At 38.9% G+C, this 12,291-nt stretch overlaps 2 protein-coding genes across 2 annotated transcripts in view; one reads left to right on the forward strand and one right to left on the reverse strand.

The window, feature by feature from the left end:
- LOC134815857 (plexin-B1-like) overlaps nucleotides 1-12,291 on the reverse strand; it is a 46,822-nt gene that overhangs the window by 4,234 nt on the left and 30,297 nt on the right. The window contains exons 20-24 of the mRNA XM_063824444.1: nucleotides 11,889-12,059; nucleotides 11,383-11,526; nucleotides 10,993-11,138; nucleotides 8,228-8,341; nucleotides 5,998-6,191 (exon numbers count right to left, since the gene is read on the reverse strand). Coding sequence (XP_063680514.1) covers nucleotides 5,998-6,191; nucleotides 8,228-8,341; nucleotides 10,993-11,138; nucleotides 11,383-11,526; nucleotides 11,889-12,059 — 769 coding nt within the window. The remainder of the gene's footprint in view (nucleotides 1-5,997; nucleotides 6,192-8,227; nucleotides 8,342-10,992; nucleotides 11,139-11,382; nucleotides 11,527-11,888; nucleotides 12,060-12,291) is intronic.
- LOC134815079 (uncharacterized) lies at nucleotides 532-4,037 on the forward strand. Its single transcript, XM_063823552.1, has 8 exons — nucleotides 532-706; nucleotides 1,516-1,675; nucleotides 1,855-1,994; nucleotides 2,396-2,509; nucleotides 2,770-2,949; nucleotides 3,061-3,250; nucleotides 3,408-3,619; nucleotides 3,775-4,037. The coding sequence occupies exons 1-8, from the start codon at nucleotides 617-619 to the stop codon at nucleotides 3,976-3,978; spliced, it is 1,290 nt and encodes a 429-aa protein (XP_063679622.1). The 5' UTR covers nucleotides 532-616; the 3' UTR covers nucleotides 3,979-4,037.

Genomic DNA, 12,291 nt, shown 5'->3' on the forward strand with positions numbered 1-12,291 from the left:
CTGGATTCTTAGTATGTCACCACCAGAGTTTTATGGTGATTTTGAAGAGTGTCTACTGTAATTTTGATTGTTGATGATTTTACTTTGATGGCAGACGTGCAGCAGTGCCTTAGTTAGAGAGATGAAACATGATACTCTGTATGATGATGTGTTAGAATTATGTAATGAAATAATAAACCACCAACCCGTTAAATTACAGACCTAATTGCTAATTGAATAAATGGCCAAGACACCGAACTGCCAATTCACCGGAAGCCAACTTAACTGCAGAAAATCTTCTGCAAAGCTCGTCTCGTTTAATTAAACAGACATAAATACGGGCCCTAATTCGGGAATCACTACACGATCAAACATACCCTAAAAGTAGCGCCGTAACACCCAGTCGGCATCTCTAGTATAAAAGTATAAAGTCAATTTAGTGACAGTGAGGAGGAAGACTGCTATTTATACCACCTCCAGAAGGTGATGACACTGTAATCTGATACCCCCTCCAGGGTAGTAATAAAATGTTATAATTTTCCGGCCCACATCCAGTCGTTTACCTGACCTTATGTGACACCCCTGGGCAAACTTGATATTTGAATCGCCTTCCTATAATTCTACATTTTGTCTTGTGATGTTAGTATTTGTTGCGTTATTGTTTTCAGCTTGCTGCTCGCTCGTTTCTGCTGACGCTGCTGAGAGCCGGTCTTGTCTTGAAGAACGGGTATGTTGTTGTTGTTGTGTGTGAAATTGTATTTATGGTGGTCGGTGGAGAGGTTGTGTGTATAATTTATCACACATTATTTATTATGTAATGATATGTCACGCGCGTAAAGTTTTGTGAACTTGTTATGAGATATGGAGTTGAAATCGACCATAGCTGGAAATTTCGTGGTAGTTTCCTTCCTGAAGCAGTTAAATAATAAATATCTGCGACGTCAGATTTCAGACATACCTAAGTACACATAGTGCATTGCCTCCCTCAGTGTATTGCCTCGTGATATCGTGAAGAAGGTCGGGTAGACCCATAAAAGCTCATATTGTTAGCCTTAGTCGTTCTCTTAATCGTTACAGCTCTAGTTGTTCAAGTAGTGATGTGCAAGGCTCGACCGGGACCAATTTTTTGGCCGGGACTGGAAAATAGTGTCGGGACCGGGATTAAGCCGGACCGGAATTAAGACCGGAGCAGGGATTAAGCCGGGACCGACGAACCGGGATTTTCGCTAACAAGGTAGAGTAGTGATGCTACCAGCTGTAGTGATGCTACCAGTAGTGATGCTACCAGTAGTGATGCTACCAGTAGTTATGCTACAGTAGTGATGCTACCAGTAGTTATGCTACAGTAGCGATGCTACCAGTAGTAATGCTACCAGTAGTGATGCTACAGTAGCGATGCTACCAGTAGTGATGCTGCCAGTAGTGATGCTACCAGTAGTGATGCTACAAGTAGTGATGCTACCAGTAGTGGTGCTAGCAGTAGAAATGCTACCAGTAATGGTACTACCCAGGAAGTAACGAATAACCCCCTTTCAGTTTGTAGCAGAGGAGCTATATCAGCAGCAATTATCTGAGGCGACTGATTTGGGAGATGATTTGCACTTTTACGTGCCACAATGTGATGTAAGAACTGGAAGTTGGACCCCGCTTCAGAGTGACAGTAAGAACCAGAGATGGTGCGTTGACGAGCAAACAGGTATTGGGTTTAAACTAGTTTTTAGTCCGTTTGTTTCAACATGATTCAGTTAGGTATCTTATCCCAGGATAAATTCCATTTCATTTTTGAAAACACGATTATCTGACTCTGTCCTTCCACACACCTGATATACTAACTACGGGATACATACCATTAAATATTATTACATATTATTACAGGTGATGTCATCTCAAAGAAATCAGACCAGTTGACGAGTTGCACTGGCTGCCTGGCCTCCAAGCTTACAATTGACATGAGCATTGAGCGAGCTGATGAAGCTAGAGCCAGAGTTAACAACGTCTTCATACCAGGGTGCCAGGTATGCTGTGTGTAATTATATTCTAGAACATTCTTTCAACACATTCGAGGAGTAATGGTGAAAACTACATTAGAGACGAATGTTTGAGAAAAATATTCTGACATCTCACATCCTTAATACTGCAATACGATACATATGTGTTATATGTGACGATGATAACTTATTATGTGTAACCAAGCAGAACTAAAATCCAGGTTTACTGTTAAAACTTTCTCCTTTTTTTCTAAAAAAGAGGCTAATCCTGGTGGCGCATTAAAGGATAGCATGAAGATGTTCCGCCTGCCTCTGGGGTGTCCCACCTTCCAGAAAGAAGATACCGGAAATAAAGTGGTACCTGGAATTACTAAATAGCCGAAAACTTTCTCCTGTTCGCAGCCTAGATTGAATGTTATTTGTTTCAGGACGAATTCCCAGAGAAATACGAAGCAAGTCAATGCTGGAACGGGTACTTTAACGCTTGCTGGTGCGTCAACGTTAACACTGGGGAGGCGACTACTTTCCCTTCTCAATACGAGGTTACTACTTTCAATAAACTTAAGTCAAGGTGAAGTTGTTATTAAGATTTCCTGCAAATTGCATTAATTCATTCATTCTTAACTCATCCTAAAGGAAAAGGTTGCCATCCTCTCCATAATCGGATTCGTGGGTTGATTAGATATAAGTACTAGTCCAAACATTCTAGGATAACCGCTCCCCGCAAGGCCACGGACCGGTGCACCCATCAATGCCTTCAATAGTATCCATGGTAACTACAACCATGCAACCACCTATCCAGGACCAGGTGAACTGCAACACGGGTCGACCCCACCACCACCAACACCGGGCCGTCTCCTGGTGCCGGGTCCTGGAGAGCCTCACCACCAGCTACTACAGTGTTTATGAGAACGTCAAGGAGTGGAAACAGGGATCAGGCTTGGAAACCACCTCTAATGTGAAGCCTGACGTTACGATACAGGTTTGTGATCAGTTTGAGGGGGTAAGGATGTGGGAATTTATACACTAAAATGATTCCAACTGCCGTAACTGTTTATGTTTTTCTTCAACGAAATGATAATATGTAACCCAGATAAAATGCGATGAAAACGGGCAGTTTGCGGAGGAACAGTGCGTGGGGGAGGACTGCTGGTGTGTGGATCCGAAATCAGGGCACGTTGAGAAGGAGTGTCCTCGGCACCGAGCCAAGAGATCCCTCTACTCTATCTGTCAGGATAACAGAATTCAGCAACTCGAGGCTTACTACGAGTTTGTTTCCATGGGTAGTTTAAATGAAACCATACTTAGTACAAACCCTTCTGTATCGATACTCAGAACTCACATGACTCGGGTAATTTTGAAAAAAAAGGATTCGGACACAAATCTATAGATGCCGTAGTACAGTACAATATTAAGCTAACATTCCACTCGTTCCATCAGGTGTGATGCTGGAACACTTCACTATTCCACAGTGCACTCTGTTAGGAGGCTGGGACGAGATCCAGTGCTCCAACCAGACGGTGAACGGCGAGAAGACGTGCTGGTGCGTGGATCAGATCACAGGAACACAGACCACTAATGCCAGCAAGTCCCTACAGTCGTGCGATAGTTGCCAGGCACATCAGCTCAGAGCTGCTCAGGCTGATGTTACGGTGTGTTAATTTATACGGTTTAAAATAATAATCTAAACGTTTTATTCCAACCAATGATAGTGGGGCCAGAAATAATTAGATTTACTCATCTATCTCTTATCAAGGAGGAAAATAAAATTACCTAGACATTACCTCCAACCCACGTCCCTCCGCAGGACACAACAACTTGCGACCAATCAGGGCAATACTATACAGTAATCCAGTGCACCAGCTCCAACCGCAGAGTTGACGGCGAGACGACATGCTGGTGTGTCGATCACGTGACCGGGCGAGTTCTGCACAGCAGCAGGCACGGTGACGTTACCGGGGAACTGTGCGAGAGAGAGGACAGACTCTACAATTTGAAGAGCAGAAACTGAGAGGAGAACGAATGTGGAATTTTGGGAATGAGAAATTTCCCGGGCTAAGAGACCATTTCTGATGGATCAAATGACTGTTAGGAAATTAAAATGAGCAGAATGATGATCCTGAACTCCCTGTGAGACTACGTTATTTTTGTACCCTTAGTCTTAAGGGGAGATACACCAAAACCGTTTTTGCTCCGAACATCGATTTTATTTTATATTATTTTTAAATAGACAAAAAGAATAAGATTGTACACCTTCAAAAATTTTTAAAAATATTCCCTCATCGAGAAAAAAAAATATTTTTCTTTTTCGAAAATTTTTAAAATTTGGAGAAGTCTGTCACTGTAATACCGATAGTTCGGCCATTTAAAACGTTGTTTGGCTGATTTTTTTACTGAACATTACTTACACTCCGTACTAGAAGCCATTGAAAGGATTATATAATTGAACAATAAATGACCAAGTTACAGACCGAACAAGGTGAAAAAAGAAAAATTGGGATTTTTGCCTACCACCAAAGTTGTACATTTCACCACCCGCCCAGGTCATCAGATATCGCTTCAAAAATTCTTGTGAGTGTAGTTGATGATCATGGCAAGCTTTTTGGAACCGGATTTTTCTCAATTTTGAGTTTTAAGCTATGCAATGTGGCCTCAAACGACTTAGTAAAATTCATCGTAAAAAAGGGCAAAAAGGCAGATTTAAGGCTTAAAATACCTATAACTCAAAAAGTATCAGTTTTTTTGAAATAATTTTTACAGGATCGTAATCAGCTTGGTAAGACGAATCTTTTAGTACGACATTTATAATATTCAAAGCCACAAAATTTGTAAAAATATGTGTACAATTTGTACAAAATGTATACAAGGGGGGACCCTTGTGTTCGAGCTAGAAAATTATTTAAGACAATTTGTCTTCTAAAAGCACCTATTTGGTACTAAAAGATTCGTCTTACCAAGCTGATTACGATCCTGTAAAAATTATTTCAAAAAAACTGATACTTTTTGAGTTATAGGTATTTTAAGCCTTAAATCTGCCTTTTTTGCCCTTTTTTACGATGAATTTTACTAAGTCGTTTGAGGCCACATTGCATAGCTTAAAACTCAAAATTGAGAAAAATCCGGTTCCAAAAAGCTTGCCATGATCATCAACTACACTCACAAGAATTTTTGAAGCGATATCTGATGACCTGGGCGGGTGGTGAAATGTACAACTTTGGTGGTAGGCAAAAATCCCAATTTTTCTTTTTTCACCTTGTTCGGTCTGTAACTTGGTCATTTATTGTTCAATTATATAATCCTTTCAATGGCTTCTAGTACGGAGTGTAAGTAATGTTCAGTAAAAAAATCAGCCAAACAACTTTTTAAATGGCCGAACTAACGGTATTACAGTGACAGACTTCTCCAAATTTTAAAAATTTTCGAAAAAGAAAAATATTTTTTTTCTCGATGAGGGAATATTTTTAAAAATTTTTGAAGGTGTACAATCTTATTCTTTTTGTCTATTTAAAAATAATATAAAATAAAATCGATGTTCGGAGCAAAAACGGTTTTGGTGTATCTCCCCTTAAGACTCGGTTACTGATGAAAAATAGCGCATTCTTTATTATTAAACAAAATTTCTGGTTGATTCAATGACTTAACAATTGTCACTTTTTATCTTGTAACTTTTAAAGTGATATGGCTATCACTTAAAATTAAAGTTAACTGCTTTTTTATTTTATCTAAATTATTATATTATATCCATCATGCATGTGTACAAATTTTCAAAATGACTATTTCTGCTTAAAAATCAAAGATTTTTATGGGTCTCAATGTTAAGGAGCGCATGATCCATATCTTTGTTGAAAAACTCGGCTTGAACCTTAATTAACGGATCTTTCAGTTATCTGTAATAAAGTTAAAGTTTGGAATAAATTCAATTTAATTCGATCTAAAAATAACTATACTAAGATCCCGAAGTAATTAAAATTGGGTTACCAATAAGAAAATTCAAGAAGAATTATTTAGTGTGGAGCAGAATAAAACTTACAGTGCAAGAGATAACCAATTAGTTAGCAGCTTCTCCGCCACAGATTTAGTGGCCCTGAGTAGCAGTTTTGGAGTTTTGTTGATATCGTTGAGTATGAGCTTGTCTAGCAGGGTGAAGAGTATCTTGGAGAGGTAGCTGAAGTCACTGTACAGCGCTATGGTTAGGTAGGAGGCCACTTCACATCTGTGTGCCACCTGAAGTTGGATAAATAATTAACTTTTAACAGCTCCCATTAATCGTTTCAGTGTAGATCTCTAGCACTATTGAATTATTCAGTGTAGATCTCTAGCACTATTGAATTATTTCGGGACACGTAAAAAGTATTATGGAGATAACACATACTGTTATTAGATTATATACCTTATCGGACCTTATTTGGACGGACATCAATTGAACGCTGGAGGCCTTAACGTTCATCTTAATGTCCGTTCAAATAAAGTCCGTTCATTTAAGGTCCGTTCAAGTTAAAGTCCGTTAAATTTTTTTCAAAAATTCGAACTTTTATCCAGAATATGACAACTATGAGAACTTTATTGTGCCGTAAGTTAACGACGGAAAGGTTCTCCTTGGTCTGCCGGAGGCACAAAAAACTCTACTAGTATGTGATGTTTTCAAGGGGAACTTTGCGGAAAAAGTCAAAGAAATTATGGCACTCAACAACATAGTTCATGAGCTAGTCTCCGCCAACATTACAAACTTGTTCCAGCCTCTACATATATTACGGTAAATCGTGTTGCCAAGGACATTGTCTATTAGACGAGACTAAAGAGTTTCTCCAATATAAAATTGATTCATAGATTGCAACGGCGCTTGGTACATCGACTTTAATTCTATTTTAAGTCTATATAATTATCTGCACCCGGGAATTAAAAACTGCAAAATCTTGCAGCTTCGGGAAATTATATTACCACAATGATATCAGAGTTCAGACTACGAAATATGTAAGTCAACGAAAATAAATCCCATGGAAAAAGCGCTCTTGATGAATCGCTAATGAGAGCGGCAACTGGAAAAAGGACGGTCAAGCAAAACCCTTGCAAATCTGATCGAAGATATTCCCTCTAAGAGTTACTCCCAAGCTCCCACACTGTAAAACACTAAATAATGTCGAGTCCTAAATAATGGCGATCAGTGCAGACCAAACAGCAAAGCCAAAAAAAGAAAAGGCTTAGCTGTAGGCGTAGCTGAGACACCTCACAGCAAGTAGACCAAAGTGGCTCTTGCTTGTGAAAGGTGTATCAACTCCCCGCTTGGTTCATCTAGGCCTGATGGAGTTCTCTTCCAATTATTCAATTAGACAGTTATATATAGTATAGCCTTCTGAAGCAGCCCACAAGTGAGCCAGAAAGGAGGTTAACTTATTTTATTCCAGCTGTTGTGAGCCTAATGATCATTATGAAAGTCTGGAAATAGAGATCAAGTTTCTAGCTGACTCATTGAAACTGAAAAGACGGTAAAACTGGGATAAAAAACATTACACGAACGCCCAAAAAAGATGAACCAATTGATATGAGCAACGTTTAAAATTTAACAGCGTTTTAACGTTGTATTTAATTTTAGATTGTGAATGAAAAGTTCTTAAACGTTTTATAGGCCAACGTTGGTTAATTTTAAAGGTTAATTTTTTAACGTTGAACTATTTCATGCACGAAAGTCGAAAACCCATTGATGAAGATGATATGCGATATTTAACACTGATCATGTACACATCTTTTAACATTTTTACTGCTTAACGACTGCTTTTCTTACTTACTGTATAAAAATGGATTTAAAAATCATTTTTTGAAATAAAAAACGTTAAAAAAAATGAGAAATTTTTTGATGGTTTTGAGTGCCTTCTAGCGTTCATATTAATGTCCGTTCATAATTATGTCCGTTCATTTAATGTCCGTCCGAATAAGGTCCACACTATTTTCATTACACGTACAACGTGATATTATCATCAGTGTATAGTAGTGTGTTCAACACCAACTAAACCGATCAATTGCCAATCTGCGAAACATTTATTTATTATTATCACTTCGAGATGGCAGGGCCTACTCTCATGCTGTATATACATATATATATATATATATACAGCATGAGAGTAGGCCCTGCCATCTCGAAGTGATAATAACACATACTGAGTAAGTGTCATCTTGATATCTTGTGTACGTCGTACACAAGATATCACGAGCAAAAGTCAGGGTGATCAGTGCTACAGTGTAACGATTGTTATTATGAGCCAAACCTGAAACTCTCGCTGTCTCTCAATGACATCTATGAAAGTGATGAGGAACTGTTGGTTGTTGAGGAACTTGGTGAACTCTTGGATCTGGTAGTCTGGGACCTCACAGTGGTCAAGCTGCGGGCAGGTTTAACATTTAAGGGGGGGGGGGGGGGGGGGGGGGGGGTGGGGGGGGGGGGGGGTTCCAATTTCCAACAAATCGAATCAAACATGGATCTTGCAGCATTGAAATTGAATTTATTACATTGAGTCATCCAAATGAGCATTAACTATCCAGGAATTGGACAAGACTTAACAGTTTTATAAAGTTATATCTAATAAGCTTTATGAGTGTAGACAAAGCTACTTCTTATCCCTTTCCCCAGCATTGCAGCCCTATCCCCAGCTCAAACCCTAACTTTCCAGTCCTTAATGAATTAAGGAAACAATAGGTCACCGCTCATCGGAGAGATTATGTTTTACTAAAGCTCTGCAGAATCAGACTTTCTGCACGATCCATCCTTATCAAATATCACTTTGTTATGGATACATGGTCTACTTGTGTAGTCTGTACTCTGATGTGTAGTACATGTGTACTACACATGTACAATGTGGGTGTGTACATGTACAATACACTGTACATGTGTACTACACATGTACACATCCACAAGTACAAAGCGTTCAACATTCTATAAGACTGATATCATGGTTTCTATTAAATTATCTATACACCCATTTTTTTTCACAGTTCAGTATTACACTAATTTCACAGTTCAGTATTACACTAATTGCATACGTTGCTCTTTTCTTACTCTCTTATCTTAGTGCTTATCTCTGTTGATTGTAACGTGCAGCTACAGTGGTTTGTGTATCACCGTGTTACACGACCATGACCATCCCGCCCAGCGAGTATGGTGAAAAGGAGATCAACATGTTAAGGGGTGACTCAGTTGAACTTCTCAGCAAGGCTTTGAACGAGATGGAGATCACAGCAATAAGGCAACTATCCCCTTCGTGCGTGAAGAAGATGAACAAGGGTACTGCGTGTGACTTGTTGTACGATGCATTAAAATATTTGGAGGAGTTCACTGGTGTCGTATCCACGGACTACAAGATGGCCTCCAACTCAGTTAAACATCAGATGTTCGAGACACAGGAGACCATCATTAAGCTGCAGTCAGAACTTCTAGCCTGCAAAAATGAACAGTTGGAATCGTTGCAGACGTCAGTTAAATCGTCAGTCGGAGAGTCTGTCAAGGCTGAATTCCAATCCTTCAGCTCGGTATTACAGGCGAATTGTCCAGAATCTCAGAAGCCAGTCAGTTCTGAAATGATCAAGAGAGCTGTGAAAACTGTGGTACAGGAGGAAGACCGAAACAAAAATCTGATGATTTTTGGTTTATCGGAGCAGGACAATGAGGAGCTCAGCACCGTGGTCAGTGAAGTGTTCTTAGCAATCGGAGAGAAACCCAGAATGGAAGCTAGTAGAGTCGGAAAGCTCAAACCTGGCAAGGCTGTGAGACCAGTTAAAGTTACTGCGACAAGTGCAACAATTGTTAATCAGATTCTTGCTAAATCGAGAAACCTGCGAGCAACGGAAAAGTTTAAAACTGTTTTTATCAGCCCAGATCGATCTCCAGAACAGAGAGCCAAGCAAAGAGAACTCGTCAGGGACATGAAACGACTGGTAACTGAGCAGCCTGATAAGCTACACTTTATCAGAAACGGTGCTATAAAGAGTACTGATAAGACTAATAAGACTGCAGAATGAGCTTGTGTGTTTTTAATAATTGATTATTATTAGTGTATTCAAGTTTTTTTTGTGTGGAGGATGTTTTCACTCACTCTTGTGTGCCCAGTCTTGCACTGTCAGTATTTCTCGACACTTTGAGCACACAAAACTGTCAGTTTTCGCGACAATTGTCAGATTTCGTTTTCAGTTCTGTCAATTTCAAGCGCTACTAGCTCTACTACTAGTAGTCTACTTCAGCTCACATTAAAGGGAGTTTTCGTCGTGCGTGTAGCGCCCTTCAAGTTTAACTTGGACGGATAGGATTTATAAAACTTCTGATTATAATATTTATACTATATTGTATTTTGTATTTATGTATTTTAGTAAATGGTCATTAGAACCACCGGCACCGTCCGGGCCCAAACAAACAAACCATGAGATAAGAGCACAGACTTCCGTGGAAGAGAACGCTGAAGAGAGCTGTTCTGCACCCAGACAAAGGTTTTACACATGACATTTTGATATATCAATAAAAGAGCTGCATACTAGCTGGTTTGACTTCAACATGTGCTATATATTATATATATTATATTATGAGCTAGACGCCTAGATTTTAGATATTATCGTTGACAAGGGGAGTGGATTGATTACACAGAACCATTTGCAACTATCCTGTAATAGTTCAGTAGCCTTGTATTTGTCTGAAATCTTTGCCTTCAAGCATACATTGCATGAAACGGGATTTTAGCTTTTTAACACCAATAACGATAAAACCACTTGATAAAATATCGCTAACAAAGGATACCATAAAAGACCTATCATCAAGCTTCGTACTTCATAGTATTAGTAGCTGAGTTGCTGATGGGCACGGAACGACCATGAACCATGCAAAATTTGGTATAACTACCGACACCATGTAATAAATAAATCTAATAAAACTTAAACAGTTGATCGAATATGTATCTTCTTGTCATCTTGTGATATTAGTAGGATCAAAGTTCATGTTCATTTTAGCAGTGCCTGTTTGAGTTGAACGTTAGGGAGAATTTATAAGTACCTGGAGATTGTTGAGTATCTTCTTTTTATCCACATTCGGGAACATGATATGAACCAAATAGTCACAGTAGATTCGGTACGGTATTTCACGGGGATCGATCTTTATACTTGCTGAGTGATCCGTCATCAGCGTCAACTCCGTGAACTCTAGAAATAAATGTAAAATTAGTTCTACGAATCTGCAAACTCTTTACCAAGGATGATGGCTATTCAGTATTCAGCTCTGCGAATCTACATACTAAAAAATCTGCCCTCAATTCCAGAATTCATTCAAACGGCATATTCACACTTTACAGTTAACGGAACTATTTAATATCATGGTTAAGGCTAGACTTATATGCCGCTTTAGTTCATTGATTTAAAATCAAATCAGCTAGGAGTATTGAATAACCTTGCCGAGCAGTCTTAGCATAGGACGCCTCCACTTTGTCAATCTCATGTTGATGCTTCTTCTCCAAGTCAATTATGTGATGTTTGTCGTGGCGATTCTTTACCACCAGTATGATGAATATAGCCATGAAGGCCGCCACCACTCCTGAAAGGATCATATTTGTTGTAAAGTCAAAACCCGATTAACCGCCATCCTTACTTTCATTTCATTTCATATATGTGAAAATACTAGGGGCAACATTCGTCATCGCAACATGCGATGAAAAGGTAACTCTGGCTCATGACTGGAGTAATCAAACCAACGGGATAACTTTGCTCTTGTTCGAATTGACCTATATTTTTGTAGAACCGATCCAGTATTTATTTAGTTCATTGTTACCTTATATAATATATAAATGTACATATTCAACAATCTACCTGTGTCACAATAGCTGGGTACCTGCTAATTACACAAATTATACTCTGCTGATTACCTGCACCTAATTAGCTACAAGTTATTGTAATTACCTGCACCGATGTAAATCCACAACATCTGGAATCCCTTTTCTACATAGGCGATAGTTCCTAAGGAATCCTCGTAAAGTCCAATTTTCATCTTCACTGGAAAGCGGTCTGTTTCCTGATCCCCAAGTAAAGCTCGCTTGGTTCGCCCCTCTGGTGGAGGATGGTTTATACTCGCTGAAAGAGAATTATTAGAGTCAAATCATGTTATGCTTCCTTAATATTAGCGCAGAATAAGATTATTACATTATATAATTTTTTACTTTGTTAACGCAAAAATATCGGTTAGTATCAGGTATTATGTTACAGGAATGAGGAAATAGATTTTATCAGTGACAAGAGAGTGTCAAGTGAGAGTTAAGTGTTTATTAGTTTAACTATTTATTAGGTTCACCAAGGTTTCCAAACT

This window comes from Bolinopsis microptera, chromosome 5 (assembly GCF_026151205.1).
Source record: "Bolinopsis microptera isolate Bmic1 chromosome 5, MBARI_Bmic_1.0, whole genome shotgun sequence".
Taxonomy (NCBI): Eukaryota; Metazoa; Ctenophora; class Tentaculata; order Lobata; family Bolinopsidae; genus Bolinopsis; species Bolinopsis microptera.

Bases quoted from the DNA above. Each gene is read 5' to 3' on its own strand.
- LOC134815079 (XM_063823552.1), top strand. From the start codon at position 617: ATGTTAGTATTTGTTGCGTTATTGTTTTCAGCTTGCTGCTCGCTCGTT. The intron at 1,995-2,395 runs GTATGCTGTGTG...TATTTGTTTCAG, and splicing joins TCTTCATACCAGGGTGCCAG to GACGAATTCCCAGAGAAATA. The intron at 3,251-3,407 runs GTAGTTTAAATG...TCGTTCCATCAG, and splicing joins CTACGAGTTTGTTTCCATGG to GTGTGATGCTGGAACACTTC.